This window comes from Haliotis asinina, chromosome 1, assembly GCF_037392515.1.
Source record: "Haliotis asinina isolate JCU_RB_2024 chromosome 1, JCU_Hal_asi_v2, whole genome shotgun sequence".
Lineage (NCBI taxonomy): Eukaryota > Metazoa > Mollusca > Gastropoda > Lepetellida > Haliotidae > Haliotis > Haliotis asinina.
The window spans coordinates 75,531,337-75,558,068 of NC_090280.1; the positions used below are offsets into that span (position 1 = coordinate 75,531,337).

At 40.1% G+C, this 26,732-nt stretch overlaps 1 protein-coding gene across 1 annotated transcript; it reads left to right on the forward strand.

Moving 5' to 3' along the window:
• The first annotated feature begins 458 nt into the window (after positions 1-458).
• On the forward strand, positions 459-2,977 carry LOC137282732 (uncharacterized). Its single transcript, XM_067814520.1, has 3 exons — positions 459-477; positions 2,359-2,417; positions 2,750-2,977. Exons 1-3 carry the CDS (start codon positions 459-461, stop codon positions 2,975-2,977), a joined length of 306 nt encoding a protein of 101 aa, XP_067670621.1.
• Positions 2,978-26,732: the final 23,755 nt, after the last annotated feature.

The following is a 26,732-nucleotide window of genomic DNA, read 5'->3' on the forward strand; positions in this document are numbered from 1 at the left end:
AACTTAAAATGACTGGGCGTTTTTTAACTTACAGTCGATTAATCAGAATGTTTCTATTTGAATCGTTGTGTTTCCAACATATTTAAAATATATACTATATACTGAAGTATATTTGTGGCATACTTGCATACTGGCATGCTATGTCGTCTCTTTTGTCCTATACACATTCTGTATTAATGACGTGGCTGGGATCCTCACTTGTGAAGGGTACGGTTGCAAGCATACTAGCTTTGGCGAACATTAGAGCGCGCAAAGGGAATCGGGAACCAGCTTAGGTACGGATGAAACCAGTCGTTAACTTCACGTAATGCTATGACGATCTCGCGAGATTTATGACGTCGCTATGACGACAGTTTCACTTTTGATGCCGCCATTTTGACGCTATCATACCTCTGTGATATTGCTGAATTTCTGTTGACGTTTGCCTCACGGTCTGCTCATCACCAGTTATTGTCACTATGAACTCCTACACCCAAGGTATTCTTTTGTTTCTACAATAGTTAATTGTTTCCATTTTTGCCTTCTTTTATGATATTTACTTTATTCATCCCGGTGAAGGGAAGAAACTTCCAGAACATCTTGCCTACTACCATGGAGGATTGACAAAGGATGTTACAAATTTATTTGCGTCACTCATGGCCTTTTAACGAATCAGTATGTTTATAAACGAGAGGAATACACACACATATGTAATAAATAAGCAGTTTAGGCTAATAACTAGTGCTTATGCAGGTACATGTGTCCACCCCTATATCAATGTTGTTTCTCGCAGTGGTACGTTATGCTAAACTGTTGTCAGTGTAAGTACATTACTAGTGTTTAGGATCCACCGTACTGAAGACAAACTTACTAACATATAGTTCAAACCAACCGAGTTCCAACCGAGCCATAAACCAGTTCTTGTTGTCAGGAATTGGTTCCAGAATATGCAGTTTATACACGTAAATTTATTACAAATGATGTTTGAGTTTCTCACTCTTCTTGAGCTGCCTTATAATTTTATGAAATTGCTACCAGCTATAATGTTTAAGGTCTCACTTACCAGGAGAATTACCTTTCCCCAAATTCTGCTAAAAGTTGGACAACAGTCACAGGTACATCTACAGAAAAGTGGCTACCTACCAGTCATATTCTTTGTCAGGTCACCCTAACCCTAACGCTAACCCTAAACCATAGGGCTAACTCGTATGCTTTCAAAGATGGCGGAAGGTATCCGGCATTCTGTGATCTTACTCAATCACCAGTATCTGAACAGGATCATGATGATTCTACGAGTGCTTCGGTAAGAAGATTAAAAGTCAGTCCAGTCCGTGATAATGACAAATCAACACACACAAGGACAAGATTGTATTACAGTATAGTCAGTTTCTTTGGAAATGCACAAGAGCGGATGGTCATTATATTGTCATGTTCAGACTGGCATATCCAAAGACCTTGGTCAAGTAACTGGAAAATTGCTGAGCGCATCAACACTAATAAAATACACAAAAAACAAACATGACCACCAGAAGGTCAGATTTACACCAAACATGCTTTTGTTGTTAAAACATAGATATGTTAAATGTAGGGATGTGTAATGCAGAGAATTTTCATATTGCGATATCACGTGATGTGAAAGCGTACTTTGCCACAAGTATTGCAATATATTGCAGGAATATGTTTTTTTTTCGCTAAACATTATTTATGATCGAGTTAATGCTTCATTTATGAAGCAAAAACACAACGAAATCACTGTGCTTGATTAAGCTTTACTAAAACATTTAATCATATCAAAATAAATAACATTTGGAAACAAGGAAAAGAACAATTTAACATCAACTCAGTGATTACTATTTTGAACCAGTTTCTCCCCTCTCTACGATCTTAGACAGCAACCTGGCCTGGTCAAGGGATACCAGAAATCATTGGTCATTAATAAGTAATTATTTGAAACATTCAGATCCAAAGCATTGTGAAACACTTGAACAAAAATTAAGAACCCTCTTCAAACAGTAGGTATCTTGACTTCCAGTGTGAAAAACAGAAATATACCATGTATACTAGCCAAATATAGTTAGGGATATGCGTAAATTGTGAATCATTTTAATAATGAGCGATTTATTCATTGAAGTGATGAAATATCAATCATAAAAACACCAATATCCCTAACTTATTTTGTCCAGTATAGTTAAAGCTAGGGAAACATTCAGTGACACCTTAATTAATATGTTAGACATAAAGTGTCAAACTTTATTACTGGGTTCACTCTAATTATCAGTTGGGGTTTAATGAAGCCATTAGTTGTTGGAGGTTTGATACAGTCAGACTCTGTTTGTTGTTTGGTTATTTCTAAAACTTTCATTCCTTCTTTCCTCACAGCCCTTGACCTCGTGATCAGGTTCCCTTTGAACTTTGACATCTGGGCCCCTCCTCGTCAAGTGGGTGTTTAAGGGAATCAGTTACTTCATATTGTAAAACTGAATATGTGTGTTTGTGTGTGTGTGTGTGTGTGTGTGTGTGTGTGTGTGTGTGTGTGTGTGTGTGTGTGTGTGTGTGTGTGTGTGTGTGTGTGTGTGTGTGTGTGTGTACGGAACCAAAACATTACTATTGATTTGGACACCATTCTCACGGTGTTTTGTGCAGTAAATTATCCATGTTTAAATCACATTTTCCATGTTTTGTGATCAATCAATCAATAATGAACCCATTAACCCCTTTCTCCACTTTCACCTTCTGTCATTCTACTTTTCCTTCTCTTCCACCCTCCCAGCGTCCTACTGGGAGATACATGACCGTCCTTGAACCCCTGTTTGAGTTGCCCACCCCTTCCACCTCTCTCCCTGCCCCTCTCTGTACCCCTGTCCTCCGTGATGCCCCCCACTTCGTTGACATCAACCTTGATGATGATGACACCCCGACCCAGTCCCCTGTTCGAGTCTTCATGTCGCGTGTGTCTGGATTCTTGAGGAGAGTGTTCCGTGTCAAGATGGACGCTTAGAGTGACATCTTGAAATTGTTTGGATTCTTCAGGACTGTGTTTAAGATGGACGCTTAGAGTGATATCTTACAGTTGTTTGGATTCTTGAGGAGTGTTCTTAAGATGGACGCTTAGAGTGACATCTTGAAATTGTTTGGATTCTTCAGGACTGTGTTTCAGATGGACGCTTAGAGTGACATCTTGCAATTGTTTGGATTCTTGAGGAGTGTGTTGAAGATGGACGCTTTGAGTGACATCTTACATTTGTTTGGACTCTTGAGGAATGTTTAAGGTGGACGGCCAGAGTGATATCTTGCCATCTTGTAAACTGTGCCATATGATAATTAACTGTGTTGAATCATAAATATAATATGTTTGGCGACTCTATGTTTTTGGACCTTTCGGACATTTTTTCGGATGTTTTGGATTTTTGTGTTTTTGGTTTATTCTATAAATATTTAATCTTTTTGGCTTTTTCGGACAAGATTTGACAACAAGTATACATTTGAAACACATCAATTATAACTATTAAATATTACTTTTACTTTCCAGTTGTTTTGCTGGGTTTTTGTTGTTTTGTTTTTGTGTTAGATACACTTGCTTCCCTAGACGTGCTGTAACTAGGACTCACGAACACTTTGGCGCGCCATCATCGTACTGCCTGCGTGTTAGTGAGTGAGTGTGGTTTATCTCCGCTTTGAGAGAAACTGGTACCACACCAGGATGGTGCGGATACAAATGCAATACTGACAGTGGTCGATACTTTAGTTTCCATTGAATATGTATACATCTATGAGTGTGAGTAAATATTTTTCAGTGATTATTGGACCAATGAAAACAGTGTTTACCTGCCTCAGCAACGACCCATCCTGGCCATGACGTCAGAGCAGGGTACCACGTGGCAGACACCCATACAGCATATTAGTAGTGTCTGTCACCAGGGTTCTTATGTGTCTTTTTTTCTTTACTGCACGATTCCATTTTGTTGAGGTAGTCACGGAACCAAAACCGCAAAGATCATTTGAAAATGACAGCATTCTGTCGACTGGGATATGTACCCTTCATGCACTACACCATGAGCATGTCAGTAGTTGTGTCTATATTGGGTTCTACACGTTTCCTGGCTGAACATGTGCATGAAGTGTATCAAAGTAATATTGTAGGTTAACTTTTTTTTAAATATTTCGACAGTTTCCAGTTACCAAAAGAGCAGTGTTTGTGGTACATTAAATGTTCTATGACGAATAAAACAAGCCTCTAGAGTGAGTGAGTGAGTTTATAGTCAGTTTGCCATGAAAATGTACCGATGAATTTCACTTTAAACAAAAAGTAAATCAAATAAAGTGAAATTAAAATTGCGAATCTTCATATTTTGACCTTACCAATCTCAGAAGTTTAGTGACTCTTGTTCAAGAAAGGATCATAGTGTTACAAGGGCAGTGTTAGATCTGGGTGAAATTTTGAGTGGGTCCAAATAATAATGTTTCTGGACCCCCTCCAATGCTAAATAGATGGGCAGATGTAAAATAGAGGGGTCCTCACTGAATTTGATGAGTCAAAACACTCCTCTCTTGAGCCAACACTGCAAGGGGGTAAGTTCAGTAGTTGGAACAATGAAACAAGAGCACGTGCTGTAGGTAATGAGCCTTAACTTAGACAAACCCAGCTTGTTGTCGGGGTGTCTTTAATGTGCATGCCCCCATGTAATACAAACAAATAAAGCGATTTGAAACTATGATCGTCCCTTAAACAACTTTTATCTCAAGATAAATAAAATTCAAAGATTCAAATGCTCACTTAACAAGGTAAAATCACGAGGATTGGCAATTTTAATTTCACTTTATTTGATTTACTTTTTAGGTTAAAGTGAAATTCATCGGTACGTTTTCACTACACACTGACTATAGTGTATACCACAGTATTCCATCTGCATGGCGGCGGTCTGTAAATAGTCATGTCTGGACAAGACATTCCTGTGATCAACTCGAGACTATAGAAAGCATGTATCTCGAGTGACCATGATTCATAGACACTTGCCTGTGATATAGACGTGTATGTTGCTGTGATCAGAGATTTAATTTTTTTGTTTTGGCTTTCTGTCCACAGATTGAAGATATATCACCGACCAGTCAACACTAAAGTCGATCTCTCTGAATGATGTGTATCGCGCCTGACATGAAGATGTATCACTGGACTTTAATACATTCTTCTAAACGTACCGGCTGTTTTCTTTTCTTTAGCTCATTTTAAAATGTTGTGTAAATTCCATTTGTTTGAGTGAGTGAATGTAGTCGAACTCCCTTTTGCCCGTGTGTCGGTTTGTCGGTATCGTTTGGGAGGAAATCCCGAAGTGATGTAGCTATTGACACCTACGGATATGGTGTTGTCACCCCTTCAGTGTGGGGAGCTCAAGTATCAGTCACTGACACGTACGGGTATGTTACTGTCACCCCCTCAGCGTTTAAAGCTAAAGCATCAGTCATTGACACGTACGGGGATGGTACTGTCACCTCTTCTGCGTTAGAAGACACAACATTCACTCCTTGACACTGTTGTGGAAACACTGAGAATTCCGAGATTTGATCGTTCCCGGTCTAGTGAAGACTGGATGATCGATCACAATTAATGTCTTCGTGTTAAGATCTGTCGAAACGTAACTGCTATGTTCCCGAATAGCTCAGGGGTCCTTTCACGAAGCAACCTTCACTAAGGTTAACCTCAACTCCCATTCTTTAACACGAAGGTTAAGGGTAACCTTAGTAAAGGTTGCTTCGTGAAAGGAGCCCCGGTTCAATACCTTTCACCTGTGTACTTCTCACTTGTATGAGAGAGTAATTTTAATCGAACCCATTTTGACCGCGTGTAAGTTTGTCAGGTCCGGATGGGAGAAAATCATGAAGCGATACAGTCGCTGTGTGATGCACGTGTATAGGAGTCAAAACATTCACTTCTAGACATTGTCCCGGAAACGTCCAGTGACACCAAGAGTCGCTTCGAAATTTTGAATTTGCGCATTCATATTTAATTATGATAAAGAAACAGTTACAAAATTGCTGTCATAATTTCTGTCAATAAATGTGTGTGTGTGTGTGTGTGTGTGTGTGTGTGTGTGTGTGTGTGTGTGTGTGTGTGTGTGTGTGGTGTGTGTGTGTGTGTGTGTGTGTGATGGAATACTTTTGTGTTTCACTTGGCGTTTAACAAATCATCGAATTCAATTATCATCATAAACTAAGCCATCCCGAGTTATATCCCTTTATGACCGGTTGATAAATACCTGCCACGGTAAATACCTGCCACTATAAATACATGCCATGAAGAAAGTAAACCATATCCTAGAATTTGAGACAAAAAAACTAATCATTTCTAACTCTGAAGTACACTAATCAACACAAATCGACATGACATATAGTAGTGAGTGATTTAAAATATAACGTCATTTTGGCAATATATCAGCCATATCGTGACTAAAACAATGTATAGATTAACAATTATAGATTATACAATCCTGTCAACAAAGGACAGTACAATAACTAGAATATCAGAGGTATACATGTGAACCTAGTAATTCTAAAATATTTAGCTATAGCTCTTCCAACAGGACAACGCCAGGCGCCACACAGTACGTGCCACCGTGGACTACCTGGCCAATAACAAAACCAATACCCTCCTCTCGCCCTCCAGATCCCCGGGTATAAACCCAATCGAACACCTTTGAGATCAGATCGATAGACGGGTACGTCGACGTCGTAATGCACCACAGAATCTTCAACAGTTCTTCCACATGCTGTAGGGGGAATGGAGCAGGACACAACAAACACCCAACAACTGATTCCTGTACCCAGGAAGTGTCGGGCAGTGATAGCAGCTGTAGGTGGTCATACGAGGTACTGGCTTCAATACCACCTGGTGGACAGCAGTAATGACTGTTGTTCTCATATAATATGGACAGGATCGCAATACATTGCTCCACACAATTTCATTCATGTATAAGAATGAAGATTTTATGGATATCAACTTCTTTATATGAGAACACCTGATGAAGGAGTAAGCATTAACTCCGAAACGTTGTGTTCTCATATATAGAAGTTGATATCCATAAAATCTTCATTCTTATGCATTTCACTTCTAAATGCCCTTCAAAGACTTCATTCATGTACCTTTGTTTCCGCTGATCTACACGTCCTTGAATAACACCAAATGTTCATTGATATTTGCCGATGACACGGGTTCGATTCCATATATGGGGGAAAGTGTGTGAAGCCCATTTCTGGTGTACCCCGCGGGGGCATTGCTGAAATAAAATCACTCAAAATATTTTGTTGGAATATTGCTAAAACCAAAACTCACTCACAATTCATAGTTGTAAGGGGACATTTTCTGGACCATGTTTGGTCCCGTGTCACCAAGAGCCAGCGCCATGGTGGCGGCCTGTCAGTAATGACACTAATAATCCGAACCTGGCTAGCTGTTCTCGAAACGTTCGTAGCCCTACGAACTTCTTGACACATTGGCTACGATCAAAGTTAAGAATTCTTAGGGCTACGAATGTTTCGAGAATAAGGGCCCAGGAATCTACTATGACGAGTCTAGACGCTACCACGTCAGTGGGCCTGACCACCCGATCCCGTTATAGTCGCCTCTCACAACAAGCATGGGTCGCTGAAGATCAATAGTTTGTCAAAAAAAAACGTGGAACACGTCGTATCTTCACGGTGTAATATCCTGAAACAAACCATTCCGTTGTACACAGCGATCCTAACGCTATTTAAGGGGATCTTAACTGGTCAATATCCAAAGCATACCAATCCATGTGGGCAGATTTGCCATAAACCATACTACCCGTCCAATCTGTCACGTGACACACAACACGGGCCACACGAATGACCATGACCTTAGATGGAATGTGGCTGCCAAACCGCTTCTTTGAGAGGCATGCTGATCGCTTCGAAATTCTAGAGTTGGCATACTCTATTAGGAATATAAATAGAGCAGTTAAATTGTTGCCATAATTTCTTATCTGTTTGCATCAATAATTATATCCATAAAATCAAAAATCTTTCCGTGTTTCACTTGGTGTTAAAAAACGTCAAATTCGATTATTTTCTTATCATAAACTAAGCCATCACGAGTTATCTCCCTTCATGGCCGATCCGGGATAAGTTAGGGTAAAGAGTTTTGCGTCGGATTCTGCGGAAGGTTGAATGTTGTTGTTTAAAGATAACCATCCAAACTACAACCAGCCAAAGCCTGGTCACCTTACTGGGGATTAATGGGACTTACACTGCTTCAGCTTCCGGAATGAATTCCTAGTAGGATTTAAACAATCACTTTACTCTTGGTTGTACACAGTGCTTGCCATATATTAAAACAATGCCTAATTATTGAAGAGATAAAGACCCGGTAATGTACCGTGATGCCGTTATTACTAACATGCAGATCCAGATCCTTTCAACCTGAAACTTCGTAATGATTCAGAGAAATTCTGCATCGGGTTGTCTCATTACAAGGGATAAAAACTGAGGATCTTCTCCTTTCCTCAGGTCTGGACTGGCAACCTAAGTATGACTAAGGTGTACCCGATATTTGCTTTTCTTGCACATAATCTATTTATACCCACTTGAAATGTCCCTGTTGTTTCATATGGAGTCTCTTATGTAGCAACTAATGATAGGTTTTTATATCACTGGATGGGATCAGAACTGTTGTCTCAGTGTTGTTGAGTGTCTCTTTGACAGCAGTATCAACCACCGATTCCAACATGGCTTGAAAACCAACTGAAGACGATGTCTTCTATAATAACGTGACGGGGATCCTGACTTGCGCAGGGTACGAATGAAACCAGTCTTTAACTTTGCGTAATGTTATGACGATCTCGCGAGATTTATGACGTCGCTATGACGACAGTTTCACTTCTGATACGCCATTTTGACGCTATCATACTTTTGCGATATTGCTGAATTTCTGCTGACATTTACCTCACGATCTGCTCATCGCCAGTTATTGTCACTATGAACTCCTACACCCAAGGTATTTCTCTATTTCCACTATAGTAAATTGTTGCCTTTTTTAGCTTTTGTCTATGACTTATTTACTTTATTACCGATCCTATGTAGGGAAACGAAGGAACTTTCCAGTACGTCTTGTCGGCTGCCAAGGAAGACTGAACAGTGTTAAATTTGTTTTTGCGTTACTTTTTGCCTTTTAACCTTTCAGTATGTTGTTGAACAACAGAATACAACATCCATTTCACACAATTATATATGAGCAGGATAAGCTCATACCCAGTAGTTATGCAGATTCTGTTGTGCCCTTCCGCAGTGGTAAAATACACTAAACTGTCTCCAGAATCAGTATGATATTGGTATTTAGGATCCAGAATTCTGAAACCAAACTTACTAACATATGATTCAAACTAGTTCCAACCAAGCCCAGCGGCTGAAGGGATGGTGTGTATCCATCTAGGGTCCATGCAGGTAGTGAAGGTACTGTAAGTCCCCATGGACCCTAGTATGGTGATCTTCAGCTGTAGCCGATCTATAGCCTATTTTAATAGTTTATTGTCCAAATAGTGATATTAGTTTTACCTTTACACGCTAGTTTTAATGCTGATTGTGATATTCTAATTGTTTTACTGTCCCTTGTTCATATATATTCCATTTTAGTGTTAAATGTTCTCGTCACGATGTGGCTGCAATATTGCAATATTGCCGATGTGACGTTAAATATTAACTCACTCACTCCAGCCGAGCCATAAACCAGTTTAAGTTCCTGCAGTAAAAGTCAGAAAACAAAAAGTTTTCAGAATATGCTGTTTATACACACTGATGATGATTTAGGTTCTCGTTCACCTTGAGCTGTAAAACTGCTACCAAATTTGTAGGTCGTACAAGTCGGTAGTATGCCTTTCCCCAATTTGTACCAAAACGTTGGCAACAACCACCAGTATCTGAACACTATTATGGTGATTGTACAAGTGCTTCTAATAGTCCATGGGAACATAGACCAGGGAGTAATACAACAATACTGCTATATCATAGTTAAGAATGGGAACGGGTGGAGAAGTCAAAGATGCTCTGAAACGAAAAAAAATACAGATATGAAATAGAAATAGAAATTTCTTCAAAAAAGACAGAAAAAAAAATACAAATTGAAATGTCATAAAAACATTACTATTGTCAACATTCTTCACCAAGTCATATTGTGATATATATATTGTATTCAATAGGGTCTTTGTCTCACAGAGGGAAGTCACATTTTTTTTTTTTTTGCACATTTTTTCTGGACACAGGTCACATGTTATATGTTGTTATTGACAAAAACAGAAGAGTATACAGGGCTGGATTCAAATATTGCTATCCTGCTTGCACAAGGTGGGTGTAGCCTATGACAAGATCTCAGCCTTGTGCAGGTTAGATTCATAAGTAGGTTCATTAGGTAAAATTAGTGCCAGTGCAAGCAACAAAGCAATAAATCCAGCCCTGATATGTATTCACAGATATGTGATGGTGTTAATGTCATAAACCTACAAGTATATTGCTTAAGTTCAGTGTTAGATATGGACTATATCAAAGCAGGTAGTACATTACTAGGCAAATACAGTATGTAGTGATGACAAAAATTTTGTAAACTTATCATATGAACAAGTTGTAAATGCTATACATTTTGAAACATAATAGTACTGGCAGCAGATTCTAAAGATATTCTTTCGGTCTGGTATTATTCCATATTTTCGGTTGCGAAAGATTGTTTGTTTAGTAGGAAGCAAAATTATATTCAATGGATCATTTCGATTTTCCTATAATCCAAATAGTATGGTTTGTGGGGTGAGTTTAATTCTTATTCCAGCATCAGACATGAGCCACTCTTCAATTTTCTTCCAAAGTCTATTTATCACATTGCATTCCCCAAAAAGGTGTAAAATAGTTTCATTGGAAATTTTACAATAGCTACACAGGGAGTAGGGAAGTCAATTTGTCAAAGAACTAACCCCCAAATCGACAACATATAAGCTATCTGTGTAAACATTGTGTCTGTTCACTGGCAATGGTGTACAAAAATATCCCAGGTAATTTTGTTGTCTCAATTTTGGTCAATACACTGCCACCACCATTTTATTGTTGAAGGCCATTTTTGTTGAAGATTTGATACAGTCAGGCTCTGTTTGATGTTTGGTTATTTCTAAAACTTTCATTCCTTTCTTTTTCCACAGCCCTTGACCTCGTGATCAGGTTCCCTTTGAACTTTGACATCTGGGCCCCTCCTCGTCAAGTGGGTACCTTAGGGAATCAGTTACTTCATATTGAAAAACTGAATGTGTGTTCGTGTGCGTGCGTACGTGCTTGTGTGCGTGCTTGTGTGCGTGCATGTGTGCCGAACTAAAACAGATTTGGTCACCATTCTCCCTTTTGTGCAGTAAGTAACCAATATTTAATTCACATTTACCATATTTTATGATCATGACTACCAATCAATTTTGAACTCATTTACCCTTTTCCCCACTTCCACCTTCTGTCACTCTACTTTTCCTTCTCTTCCACCCCCTAGCATCCTACTGGGAGATTCATGACCATCCTTGAACCCTTGTCTGAGCTGCCCACCTCTTCCAGCTCTCTCCCTGCCCCACTCTCTAACCCCATTCTCTGTGATGCCCCCCACTTCGTTGACATCAACCTTGACGATGACGACAGCCCAACCCAGTCCCCAGTTCGAGTCTTCCTTTCACGTGTGTCTGTATTCTTGAGGAGAGTGTTCCATGTCAAGTTGGACGCTTAGAGTGACATCTTGAAATTGTTTGGATTCTCGGGGAGTGTGTTTCTGATGGACGCTTGGAGTGACATCTTAGAATTGTTTGGATTCTTGAGGAGTGTGTTTGAGATGGACGCTTAGAGTGACATCTTGCAATTGTTTGGGTTCTTGAGGAGTGTGTTCAAGATGGACGTTTAGAGTGACATCTTAGAATTGTTTGGATTCTTGAGGAGTGTGTTTGAGATGGACGCTTAGAGTGACATCTTGCAATTGTTTGGGTTCTTGAGGAGTGTGTTCAAGATGGATGTTTAGAGTGACATCTTGCAATTGTTTGGGTTCTTGAGGAGTGTGTTTAAGATGGACGCTTGGAGTGACATCTTGCAATTGTTTGGGTTCTTGAGGAGTGTGTTTAAGATGGACGCTTGGAGTGACATCTTGCAATTGTTTGGGTTCTTGAGGAGTGTGTTTAAGATGGACGCTTAGAGTGACATCTTAGAATTGTTTGGATTCTTCAGGACTGTGTTTAAGATGGACGCTTAGAGTGATATCTTACAGTTGTTTGGATTCTTGAGGAGTGTTCTTAAGATGGACGCTTAGAGTGACATCTTGAAATTGTTTGGATTCTTCAGGACTGTGTTTCAGATGGACGCTTAGAGTGACATCTTGCAATTGTTTGGGTTCTTGAGGAGTGTGTTTAAGATGGACGCTTAGAGTGACATCTTAGAATTGTTTGGATTCTTCAGGACTGTGTTTAAGATGGACGCTTAGAGTGATATCTTACAGTTGTTTGGATTCTTGAGGAGTGTTCTTAAGATGGACGCTTAGAGTGACATCTTAGAATTGTTTGGATTCTTCAGGACTGTGTTTCAGATGGACGCTTAGAGTGACATCTTGCAATTGTTTGGGTTCTTGAGGAGTGTGTTTAAGATGGACGCTTGGAGTGACATCTTGCAATTGTTTGGGTTCTTGAGGAGTGTGTTTAAGATGGACGCTTAGAGTGACATCTTAGAATTGTTTGGATTGTTGAGAAGTGTGTTGAAGATGGACGCTTAGAGTGACATCTTACAGGTGTTTGGATTGTTGAGGAGTGTGTTGAAGATGGACGCTTAGAGTGACATCTTGCAATTGTTTGGGTTCTTCAGGAATGTGTTCAAGATGGACGCTTAGAGTGACATCTTGCAATTGTTTGGGTTCTTCAGGAATGTGTTCAAGATGGACGCTTAGAGTGATATCTTACAATTGTTTGGGTTCTTCAGGAATGTGTTCAAGATGGACGCTTAGAGTGACATCTTGCAATTGTTTGGGTTCTTCAGGAATGTGTTCAAGATGGACGCTTAGAGTGACATCTTGCAATTGTTTGGGTTCTTCAGGAATGTGTTCAAGATGGACGCTTAGAGTGACATCTTGCAATTGTTTGGGTTCTTCAGGAATGTGTTCAAGATGGACGCTTAGAGTGACATCTTGCAATTGTTTGGGTTCTTCAGGAATGTGTTCAAGATGGACGCTTAGAGTGACATCTTGCAATTGTTTGGGTTCTTCAGGAATGTGTTCAAGATGGACGCTTAGAGTGACATCTTGCAATTGTTTGGGTTCTTCAGGAATGTGTTCAAGATGGACGCTTAGAGTGACATCTTGCAATTGTTTGGGTTCTTGAGGAATGTGTTTAAGATGGACGCTTAGAGTGACATCTTGCAATTGTTTGGGTTCTTGAGGAATGTGTTTAAGATGGACGCTTAGAGTGACATCTTGCAATTGTTTGGGTTCTTGAGGAATGTGTTTAAGATGGACGCTTAGAGTGACATCTTGCAATTGTTTGGGTTCTTCAGGAATGTGTTCAAGATGGACGCTTAGAGTGACATCTTGCAATTGTTTGGGTTCTTCAGGAATGTGTTCAAGATGGACGCTTAGAGTGACATCTTGCAATTGTTTGGGTTCTTCAGGAATGTGTTCAAGATGGACGCTTAGAGTGACATCTTGCAATTGTTTGGGTTCTTGAGGAATGTGTTTAAGATGGACGCTTAGAGTGACATCTTGCAATTGTTTGGGTTCTTGAGGAATGTGTTTAAGATGGACGCTTAGAGTGACATCTTGCAATTGTTTGGGTTCTTGAGGAATGTGTTTAAGATGGACGCTTAGAGTGACATCTTGCAATTGTTTGGGTTCTTCAGGAATGTGTTCAAGATGGACGCTTAGAGTGACATCTTGCAATTGTTTGGGTTCTTCAGGAATGTGTTCAAGATGGACGCTTAGAGTGACATCTTGCAATTGTTTGGGTTGTTGAGGAGTGTGTTCAAGATGGACGCTTAGAGTGACATCTTGCAATTGTTTGGGTTCTTCAGGAATGTGTTCAAGATGGACGCTTAGAGTGACATCTTGCAATTGTTTGGGTTCTTCAGGAATGTGTTCAAGATGGACGCTTAGAGTGACATCTTGCAATTGTTTGGGTTGTTGAGGAGTGTGTTCAAGATGGACGCTTGGAGTGACATCTTGCAATTGTTTGGGTTCTTCAGGAATGTGTTCAAGATGGACGCTTAGAGTGACATCTTGCAATTGTTTGGGTTCTTGAGGAATGTGTTTAAGATGGACGCTTAGAGTGACATCTTGCAATTGTTTGGGTTCTTCAGGAATGTGTTCAAGATGGACGCTTAGAGTGACATCTTGCAATTGTTTGGGTTCTTCAGGAATGTGTTCAAGATGGACGCTTAGAGTAACATCTTGCAATTGTTTGGGTTCTTGAGGAATGTGTTTAAGATGGACGCTTAGAGTGACATCTTGCAATTGTTTGGGTTCTTCAGGAATGTGTTCAAGATGGACGCTTAGAGTGACATCTTGCAATTGTTTGGGTTCTTCAGGAATGTGTTCAAGATGGACGCTTAGAGTGACATCTTGCAATTGTTTGGGTTGTTGAGGAGTGTGTTCAAGATGGACGCTTAGAGTGACATCTTGCAATTGTTTGGGTTCTTCAGGAATGTGTTCAAGATGGACGCTTAGAGTGACATCTTGCAATTGTTTGGGTTCTTCAGGAATGTGTTCAAGATGGACGCTTAGAGTGACATCTTGCAATTGTTTGGGTTGTTGAGGAGTGTGTTCAAGATGGACGCTTGGAGTGACATCTTGCAATTGTTTGGGTTCTTCAGGAATGTGTTCAAGATGGACGCTTAGAGTGACATCTTGCAATTGTTTGGGTTGTTGAGGAGTGTGTTCAAGATGGACGCTTAGAGTGACATCTTGCAATTGTTTGGGTTGTTGAGGAGTGTGTTCAAGATGGACGCTTAGAGTGACATCTTGCAATTGTTTGGATTGTTGAGGAGTGTGTTCAAGATGGACGCTTAGAGTGACATCTTGCAATTGTTTGGGTTGTTGAGGAGTGTGTTCAAGATGGACGCTTGGAGTGACATCTTGCAATTGTTTGGGTTCTTCAGGACTGTGTTCAAGATGGACGCTTAGAGTGACATCTTGCAATTGTTTGGGTTCTTCAGGAGTGTGTTCAAGATGGACGCTTAGAGTGACATCTTGCAATTGTTTGGGTTGTTGAGGAGTGTGTTCAAGATGGACGCTTAGAGTGACATCTTGCAATTGTTTGGATTGTTGAGGAGTGTGTTCAAGATGGACGCTTGGAGTGACATCTTGCAATTGTTTGGATTGTTGAGGAGTGTGTTCAAGATGGACGCTTAGAGTGACATCTTGCAATTGTTTGGGTTCTTCAGGAGTGTGTTCAAGATGGACGCTTAGAGTGACATCTTGCAATTGTTTGGGTTGTTGAGGAGTGTGTTCAAGATGGACGCTTGGAGTGACATCTTGCAATTTTTTGGGTTCTTCAGGACTGTGTTCAAGATGGACGCTTAGAGTGACATCTTGCAATTGTTTGGGTTCTTCAGGAGTGTGTTCAAGATGGACGCTTAGAGTGACATCTTGCAATTGTTTGGGTTGTTGAGGAGTGTGTTCAAGATGGACGCTTAGAGTGACATCTTGCAATTGTTTGGATTGTTGAGGAGTGTGTTCAAGATGGACGCTTGGAGTGACATCTTGCAATTGTTTGGATTGTTGAGGAGTGTGTTCAAGATGGACGCTTAGAGTGACATCTTGCAATTGTTTGGGTTCTTCAGGAGTGTGTTCAAGATGGACGCTTAGAGTGACATCTTGCAATTGTTTGGGTTCTTCAGGAGTGTGTTCAAGATGGACGCTTAGAGTGACATCTTGCAATTGTTTGGGTTCTTCAGGAGTGTGTTCAAGATGGACGCTTAGAGTGACATCTTGCAATTGTTTGGGTTCTTCAGGAGTGTGTTCAAGATGGACGCTTAGAGTGACATCTTGCAATTGTTTGGGTTCTTCAGGAATGTGTTCAAGATGGACACCTAAAGTGACATCTTGCAATTGTTTGGGTTCTTCAGGAGTGTGTTCAAGATGGACGCTTAGAGTGACATCTTGCAATTGTTTGGGTTCTTCAGGAATGTGTTCAAGATGGACACCTAAAGTGACATCTTGCAATTGTTTGGGTTCTTCAGGAGTGTGTTCAAGATGGACGCTTAGAGTGACATCTTACAGGTGTTTGGGTTCTTCAGGAATGTGTTCAAGATGGACGCTTAGAGTGACATCTTGCAATTGTTTGGGTTCTTCAGGAATGTGTTCAAGATGGACACCTAAAGTGACATCTTGCAATTGTTTGGGTTCTTCAGGAATGTGTTCAAGATGGACGCTTAGAGTGACATCTTGCAATTGTTTGGGTTCTTCAGGAATGTGTTCAAGATGGACACCTAAAGTGACATCTTGCAATTGTTTGGGTTCTTCAGGAATGTGTTCAAGATGGACGCTTAGAGTGACATCTTGCAATTGTTTGGGTTCTTCAGGAATGTGTTCAAGATGGACGCTTAGAGTGACATCTTGCAATTGTTTGGGTTCTTCAGGAATGTGTTCAAGATGGACGCTTAGAGTGACATCTTGCAATTGTTTGGGTTCTTCAGGAATGTGTTCAAGATGGACGCTTAGAGTGACATCTTGCAATTGTTTGGGTTCTTCAGGAATGTGTTCAAGATGGACGCTTAGAGTGACATCTTGCAATTGTTTGGGTTCTTCAGGAATGTGTTCAAGATGGACGCTTGGAGTGACATCTTGCAATTGTTTGGGTTCTTCAGGAGTGTGTTCAAGATGGACGCTTAGAGTGACATCTTGCAATTGTTTGGGTTCTTCAGGAATGTGTTTAAGATGGACGCTTGGAGTGACATCTTGCAATTGTTTGGGTTCTTCAGGAATGTGTTCAAGATGGACGCTTAGAGTGACATCTTGCAATTGTTTGGGTTCTTCAGGAATGTGTTTAAGATGGACGCTTAGAGTGACATCTTGCAATTGTTTGGGTTCTTCAGGAATGTGTTCAAGATGGACGCTTAGAGTGACATCTTGCAATTGTTTGGGTTCTTCAGGAATGTGTTTAAGATGGACGCTTGGAGTGACATCTTGCAATTGTTTGGGTTCTTCAGGAATGTGTTCAAGATGGACGCTTGGAGTGACATCTTGCAATTGTTTGGGTTCTTCAGGAATGTGTTCAAGATGGACGCTTGGAGTGACATCTTGCAATTGTTTGGGTTCTTCAGGAATGTGTTCAAGATGGACGCTTAGAGTGACATCTTGCAATTGTTTGGGTTCTTCAGGAATGTGTTCAAGATGGACGCTTAGAGTGACATCTTACAATTGTTTGGGTTCTTCAGGAATGTGTTTAAGATGGACGCTTGGAGTGACATCTTGCAATTGTTTGGGTTCTTCAGGAATGTGTTCAAGATGGACGCTTAGAGTGACATCTTGCAATTGTTTGGGTTCTTCAGGAATGTGTTCAAGATGGACGCTTAGAGTGACATCTTGCAATTGTTTGGGTTCTTCAGGAATGTGTTCAAGATGGACGCTTAGAGTGACATCTTGCAATTGTTTGGGTTCTTCAGGAATGTGTTCAAGATGGACGCTTAGAGTGACATCTTACAATTGTTTGGGTTCTTCAGGAATGTGTTTAAGATGGACGCTTGGAGTGACATCTTGCAATTGTTTGGGTTCTTCAGGAATGTGTTCAAGATGGACGCTTGGAGTGACATCTTGCAATTGTTTGGGTTCTTCAGGAATGTGTTCAAGATGGACGCTTAGAGTGACATCTTGCAATTGTTTGGGTTCTTCAGGAATGTGTTCAAGATGGACGCTTAGAGTGACATCTTGCAATTGTTTGGGTTCTTCAGGAATGTGTTCAAGATGGACGCTTGGAGTGACATCTTGCAATTGTTTGGGTTCTTCAGGAATGTGTTCAAGATGGACGCTTAGAGTGACATCTTGCAATTGTTTGGGTTCTTCAGGAATGTGTTCAAGATGGACGCTTAGAGTGACATCTTGCAATTGTTTGGGTTCTTCAGGAATGTGTTCAAGATGGACGCTTGGAGTGACATCTTGCAATTGTTTGGGTTCTTCAGGAATGTGTTCAAGATGGACGCTTGGAGTGACATCTTGCAATTGTTTGGGTTCTTCAGGAATGTGTTCAAGATGGACGCTTGGAGTGACATCTTGCAATTGTTTGGGTTCTTCAGGAATGTGTTCAAGATGGACGCTTAGAGTGACATCTTGCAATTGTTTGGGTTCTTCAGGAATGTGTTCAAGATGGACGCTTAGAGTGACATCTTGCAATTGTTTGGGTTCTTCAGGAATGTGTTCAAGATGGACGCTTGGAGTGACATCTTGCAATTGTTTGGGTTCTTCAGGAATGTGTTCAAGATGGACGCTTAGAGTGACATCTTGCAATTGTTTGGGTTCTTCAGGAATGTGTTCAAGATGGACGCTTAGAGTGACATCTTGCAATTGTTTGGGTTCTTCAGGAATGTGTTCAAGATGGACGCTTGGAGTGACATCTTGCAATTGTTTGGGTTCTTCAGGAATGTGTTCAAGATGGACGCTTAGAGTGACATCTTGCAATTGTTTGGGTTCTTCAGGAATGTGTTCAAGATGGACGCTTAGAGTGACATCTTGCAATTGTTTGGGTTCTTCAGGAATGTGTTCAAGATGGACGCTTGGAGTGACATCTTGCAATTGTTTGGGTTCTTCAGGAATGTGTTCAAGATGGACGCTTAGAGTGACATCTTGCAATTGTTTGGGTTCTTCAGGAATGTGTTCAAGATGGACGCTTAGAGTGACATCTTGCAATTGTTTGGGTTCTTCAGGAATGTGTTCAAGATGGACGCTTGGAGTGACATCTTGCAATTGTTTGGGTTCTTCAGGAATGTGTTCAAGATGGACGCTTAGAGTGACATCTTGCAATTGTTTGGGTTCTTCAGGAATGTGTTCAAGATGGACGCTTAGAGTGACATCTTGCAATTGTTTGGGTTCTTCAGGAATGTGTTCAAGATGGACGCTTGGAGTGACATCTTGCAATTGTTTGGGTTCTTCAGGAATGTGTTCAAGATGGACGCTTAGAGTGACATCTTGCAATTGTTTGGGTTCTTCAGGAATGTGTTCAAGATGGACGCTTAGAGTGACATCTTGCAATTGTTTGGGTTCTTCAGGAATGTGTTCAAGATGGACGCTTAGAGTGACATCTTGCAATTGTTTGGGTTCTTCAGGAATGTGTTCAAGATGGACGCTTAGAGTGACATCTTGCAATTGTTTGGGTTCTTCAGGAATGTGTTCAAGATGGACGCTTAGAGTGACATCTTGCAATTGTTTGGGTTCTTCAGGAATGTGTTCAAGATGGACGCTTAGAGTGACATCTTGCAATTGTTTGGGTTCTTCAGGAATGTGTTCAAGATGGACGCTTAGAGTGACATCTTGCAATTGTTTGGGTTCTTCAGGAATGTGTTCAAGATGGACGCTTAGAGTGACATCTTGCAATTGTTTGGGTTCTTCAGGAATGTGTTCAAGATGGACGCTTAGAGTGACATCTTGCAATTGTTTGGGTTCTTCAGGAATGTGTTCAAGATGGACGCTTAGAGTGACATCTTGCAATTGTTTGGGTTCTTCAGGAATGTGTTCAAGATGGACGCTTAGAGTGACATCTTGCAATTGTTTGGGTTCTTGAGGAATGTGTTTAAGATGGACGCTTAGAGTGACATCTTACAATTGTTTGGGTTCTTCAGGAATGTGTTCAAGATGGACGCTTAGAGTGACATCTTGCAATTGTTTGGGTTCTTCAGGAATGTGTTCAAGATGGACGCTTAGAGTGACATCTTGCAATTGTTTGGGTTCTTCAGGAATGTGTTCAAGATGGACGCTTAGAGTGACATCTTGCAATTGTTTGGGTTCTTCAGGAATGTGTTCAAGATGGACGCTTAGAGTGACATCTTGCAATTGTTTGGGTTCTTCAGGAATGTGTTCAAGATGGACGCTTAGAGTGACATCTTGCAATTGTTTGGGTTCTTCAGGAATGTGTTCAAGATGGACGCTTAGAGTGACATCTTGCAATTGTTTGGGTTCTTCAGGAATGTGTTCAAGATGGACGCTTAGAGTGACATCTTGCAATTGTTTGGGTTCTTGAGGAATGTGTTTAAGATGGACGCTTAGAGTGACATCTTACAATTGTTTGGGTTCTTCAGGAATGTGTTCAAGATGGACGCTTAGAGTGACATCTTGCAATTGTTTGGGTTCTTCAGGAATGTGTTCAAGATGGACGCTTAGAGTGACATCTTGCAATTGTTTGGGTTCTTCAGGAATGTGTTCAAGATGGACGCTTAGAGTGACATCTTGCAATTGTTTGGGTTCTTCAGGAATGTGTTCAAGATGGACGCTTAGAGTGACATCTTGCAATTGTTTGGGTTCTTCAGGAATGTGTTCAAGATGGACGCTTAGAGTGACATCTTGCAATTGTTTGGGTTCTTCAGGAATGTGTTCAAGATGGACGCTTAGAGTGACATCTTACAATTGTTTGGGTTCTTCAGGAATGTGTTCAAGATGGACGCTTAGAGTGACATCTTGCAATTGTTTGGGTTCTTCAGGAATGTGTTCAAGATGGACGCTTAGAGTGACATCTTGCAATTGTTTGGGTTCTTCAGGAATGTGTTCAAGATGGACGCTTAGAGTGACATCTTGCAATTGTTTGGGTTCTTCAGGAATGTGTTCAAGATGGACGCTTAGAGTGACATCTTGCAATTGTTTGGGTTCTTCAGGAATGTGTTCAAGATGGACGCTTAGAGTGACATCTTACAATTGTTTGGATTGTTGAGGAATGTGTTCAAGATGGACGCTTGGAGTGACATCTTAGAATTGTTTGGATTGTTGAGGAATGTGTTCAAGATGGACGCTTGGAGTGACATCTTACAGGTGTTTGGGTTCTTCAGGACTGTGTTCAAGATGGACGCTTGGAGTGACATCTTGCAATTGTTTGGGTTCTTCAGGAATGTGTTCAAGATGGACGCTTGGAGTGACATTTTTACATCTTGGACATTATAAATCTTTGCTGATTTTGACTTTTTCGGACAAGATTTGACAACACTTTTTCAAATATACATTTGACTCATAACAGCTATAACTATTAAATATTTACGTTCTAGGTGATTTGTTTGTTCTCTTGATTTGTTTTTCTGTTAGATACACTTACCTTCTTATACGTGTTGTAACTGAGACACACGAACACTTTGTCCTGCCAGCGTCGTTCAGCGTGTTAGTGAGTGAGAGCGGTTTATGTCCTCTTTTAGAGATATAGAGCATGGCTACGAATGCAATACTGACAGTGTTCGACACTGTAGTCTCCCTTTAATATGCTGACAATTGTGTGTGGGTAAATTTTTAAATCAATGACAGGACCAGTGAAAACATGATTTGCCTGCCTCAGGAACGATCCATCAAGGCCATGACGTCAGAGCAGGGTACCACATAGCAGGTCCATTTAACAGTATTTTAGTAGTGTCTGTCACCAGGGACACATGCGAAAACCCCAAACATGTAAGAAAGTCTCAATGTTCTGTCATCTGAGATATGTACCTTCATGCACTACACAATCTCAGTAGTTGTATCTGTATTGGATAAAGCACTTTTTTTTATGTCAAAATGTGTGTTAAGTGTACACATAAACGTAATAATGAAGGTCATATTTTTCAAATATTTCCTGTTTTCAAAGAGAGATATGTGAAAGAGCATTGTCTATGGTACTTTCAATTACATATGACAGATAATTTAAAGCGAGAGTCCAAAAATCATATATCTCGAATGACGGTGCTCCACAGGCACTGGCCTAGGCTATAGACGGGAACCAGTAACAGTGCTGTGATTATAGATTTGGAATATTGCAATATTAATTGTTTTTGCTCTCTGTCCACAGGTTGAAGTGGTATCACCGATCAGCCATCGTCAAAGCAAACATTTCCATCTTATGTCTATCGCGCCAGTTGTTAACACGTGTCACTGAAATGTAATAAAATGTGTTGAAACGAAACTGATATTTTTTCTCTTTAGCTCATTAAAAAAAAATAATGCAAACAAAAAGTCTGGGAACACCCTAAAATTGTATGGTCATGTATACACTTAAACGTGGTGACGTCATTTATACGCTAAGGTAAACTTTTTGTGTGCTTTAAACAACACGTTAGAACACGCATTGAAGCGATAGGATTACTGTTGGTTGAGTTAGACTGAAATGAAACATTGTCAAAAAACACTGAAAAAGCACTGACCAGCACTATGTTTGATTCAAACGCAAAGACAGTTGAAGTATGACAATGTGACTAAATGTTTGAGTGTTCCCATACGTTTTGTTTGTAGTATATTTTGGTGTACTTTCCACACGTGTGAGTGAGTGAACCGAGTCGAACCGTCTTATTGTGTGTGTGTCGGTTTGTCAACACTCCTGAAGTGATGAAGTCATTGACAGGTACGGGTATGGTACTGTCATCCCTTCGGTATGAAGAACTAAAGTGTCAGTCATTGACACATACGGGTATGCTATTCACACCCCTTCAGCGTGGGGAGCCAAAATATCATTCATTGACACATACGGGTATGGTACTGTCACTCCTTCATTGTGGGAAGCTAATTTGAGTGCATGATTTTTCTCGAATTTCTACAGAACAGGTTTCTGAGATTTAGAAACTTGAAATCCACTCATAAATGGTGATATCTGGTGAGAACTGAATGTATTCAGAAGAATGTTTATTTCCTTATAGGTGAGTCTGAAGTGTAAGATAAGTAATTTTTTTATCGATATGTATTCCTGTGGCTATATAACAATTAGTGGAATGCAGTTGTTATCGATACACTGTCAGCTTAGGTAAGATCCTATTCAAAAATATTTATTGCGACCGAATTCAGTCCTTCTGACGTTGGTTTTCTGTATTTTCCATGTCATGTCCTTTTCACTGATTTTCTGGTGCCTTTTAGCATAACTAATCATAGAAAATGATTTTCACTCATCGCCCACTACATGCGCAGCTAAGTTTGGAGTGTATCTCCAAGTGTATATATATATTCTTTTATAAAACATAAAATGACTTATTCTTTATCATTATTATCGGTTATCTAAGAAACAAAATATCTACTTTTTTATATCAGATATGCAGATGAGTGGGACAAAGGAGATGATTTCAACTTTCCAACAGTCAACATTTCTGTCTTGTACATTTGCATACATGTCAAGCAACAATCCCACAGTTCCAACCTTTGGTATTTACATTTCGCAGCATATGGGGTATATGCTCCGTTTACCAAGATTTCAAGGAACGCCTCTTTCCTCTGAACGTGGAAAGGGTTTTGTTGCTTCTATTTTCCCAAATTAGTGAGTGGGTGAGTGACTTTAGTTTTACGCCGCACTCAGAAATATTCCAGTTACATGGCGGCGGTCTATAAATAGTCGAGTCTGGACCAGACAATCCAGTGAGCAACAGCACGAGAATCGATCTGCGCAACTGGGAACCGATGACATGTGTCAACCAAGTCAGGGAGCGTGACCACCCGATTCCGTTAGTCGCGTCTTACGACAAGCATAGTCGCCTTATATTGCAAGCACGGGTTGCTGAAGGCCTTCTCTACTCCGGACCTTCATCGGTCTCCATTTTTCCAAATGTATCTCTGCTAATAACTCTTGGCAGCTCTTGAACAGTTCATGGACATACATGTTACAGTGATATTATTGACATTTAAAGCCTTAGAACGATATTGAGTATCAAACTGTGTTCTTCTCGCGTGTTATTCATACTGAGCTTCGAAAATGAAGTCTCCCGGTGTGGTATCATGTTACCGAGTGGAGGCGATCATACACATTGTGTAAAACATATTTTTATAATATTTTATTTCCAGTGACGTTAAAATACTAAAAAATAGAACTAAAATAGGTAATGGCCTTACATGTTACATATTTATCATCAGTAGGATTAAATCTTTTCAGATGGTGCATGGCATGTAGTTGCAGTAATGTTTTACAAGATGATATTTTCCTTGATAAACATAGGTTTCATAAATAATTTCAGAGTCTCTTGGAACTGAATGTCTGGTTGACTTGGGTTGAATGAGTTAACACTGTCCTGTGTGCATCAGTACATGAACGATGAGTCAGTAAACAGGAAGTAATGAGTCAAGAAGAGATTACGCAACGACCTTGACCCACGATTTATAGATACCGATTTTCGATATCTATAATTTAAACAATGATTACAAGCACAGGATGCAACATTGCAATATTCCTCAATGTGCGTTTGACAAGTACTGACAAATCATGTACAAGTACTAGTAACAAAACTATGATTTCGTCCAGTCAAAGATAGATTCACGTTCGGCAGTCAAACTGGCGGTTGGTGACGTAATCCACTGCCTCGTTAGGTGTGAAGCCCTTCTCCAGCCGCGGTCTTGTCGCATACATAAATATCTCTACGAATGGGCTAATTTGTATGAGCCATAAAATGTCTTCTAGCACGAGCGCAAAAAAAAAAAAAAAAAAAAAAAAGATAAAGAAAAAAGGTGAAATTCATCAAGGTCATCTTTAGAGTAGTCGGCGCGTAATGAGGCTCGTGTGAGCTTAATTTTGTCATTTTTTTCATCAGTCACAGCTATATGAGACTAGTTTCAACTTAATTTTGTAATATTTCATTGAAAATCTCACTCAGTTTGCTTTTACCTTATATTCCTGTCCTCTTGATGATATCATGTGTGAAGTTATATTTTACTTGTCTCAAGTACCACCGCTGGTGGGTTCTTCTGAGAATAAACAACCTGTCAAAGCTGATAATATATATGAACAAATGCAGCTGTCTTATGTGAACGATTTATTCATAAATGTCTCCAACAATCTACATGTAGCAGGGCGTGGAGCCATCCCACAGATGACACACTTAACTTGTCACCTCTATGGTCATGTGGACATGACGTCCGGATTCCAGTAGAAGGGCTGTGGAATCGAACATTTTATGGTCGCATCATGCACATAATTACATCTCGCCATTCTCAGAATGTTAAATAGTGAATCCCACAGTAATTTCTAGGTTATCAGTTTAAACTTAAGACGAACAAATAGTTGTTCTAGTCGCACTTTGTGTTTTCACTGGAAAGTCAAGTCATTAGGATCCGCTGGTATTGACTACGTGAAGGATGCAATCAAAGGCAAGTTTGTTTTGAAGGTTTATAATTGTGTAAACGTCAGTCTCCACATTCGAATAAATATCAGGACATACCTACGGCCTATGCTGGAAACTAGATAATTATTTTCAATGTCAATGACAGTACAATGAAGGTACGGTGAAAGATCATTTATTGACCACTCAAAGGAAACTACAGCATTTCAAGGAGTTATGTTAAGAATAGCATGACGTGCCTCTTAGACCTAACATAATTAGCATAATTATATATTCATATATAATTATATAATTATATACTAACATAATTATATATTAACGCCGCCCCATAATATACGTGAGGATTCACAATTATGCACAGTGTTGTAGATATATATAACAAGTTATATCTGGTTAATCTTGGATATCAACAATCTATTTTCGTGGCTAGTTGGTACAAGCAGGGAAATGCAGTGCAAGCTGTCGTAACCGGCATCTGTCTAATTCAGCAAAATCCAAGTCCCTTCCGTGGCTTGTACATTTATCATCAGCTCTGCAATCCGTCACGTTGTGTAAAACGGATTATTTCCCCAGTCCCAATGCGCCTCGGATTAGACAGCTTCCACTGTAGTGGGAGCTACAAAAACTTTTATGAATAAAATAATGTTTCCTAACTGCAGCCATAGCCGTAAGGTCTATGGTGCATCATTTGGCAATTCGTACTCGTCCTTTATCATTATTTCATCCTTTATCATTGTCACAGTTAATTTTTAGTCACCTAATATGGTAGGTGTCTTTAGATTAAAATCGGTTACTCATCTCCATGACTACTTGGTAATTACTCTATAAAAGCGTAATTATTCTTTGCCTGATAATACACTGAACTGTAAACTAACCCGCAATTTAGAAAAGCAAAAAGTGAAATCTCATTAAAGTAAATGTTCATGAATATGTCTTCTGTTGCAAAACATGGCAAGAAAGAGTTTCGTTTCTTTGCTGTTCAGTAAATATACGCGTTCTGATGATCAAATATCTGAGAGCTGCTGTGACGTCGTGCATGGTTTGTTGTGTTTGTTGTCATGGTTCAAACAAGATATTGGCTGAAATGGTACCTAAGTGATATATGAAGCCACAATTTAGATTTCATTTGCTGAGCTCATGTCCTTTTAAAGACCTCGATTGAATGCCCAGGACAAAACTGAGAAGCGAAGGAGCTGAGCGCTTACTTCTTTGATGCAGTTACTTCTGAATTATTATTCTGATGTGTTATGGTAATGTCTTATCCCCTGAGACTCGTGAAGGTCCGGGATAGAATAGGCCTTCAGCAACCCATGCTTGCCATGAAAGGCGACTATGCTTGTCGTAAGAGGCGACTAACGGGATCGGGTGGACAGGCTCGCTGACTTGGTTGGCACATGTCATCGGTTCCCATCTGCGCGGATCGATGCTCATGTTGTTGATCACTGGATTGTCTGATCCAGACTCGATTATTTACAGTCCGCCACCATATAGCTGGAATATTTCTGAGTGCGGCGTGAAAC

What these genes read in the sequence shown, in the direction of transcription:
- LOC137282732 (XM_067814520.1), top strand. An exon ending in TCTGGGCCCCTCCTCGTCAA is followed by an intron (nt 2,418 to 2,749) that starts GTGGGTGTTTAA and finishes CCACCCTCCCAG; the next exon opens with CGTCCTACTGGGAGATACAT.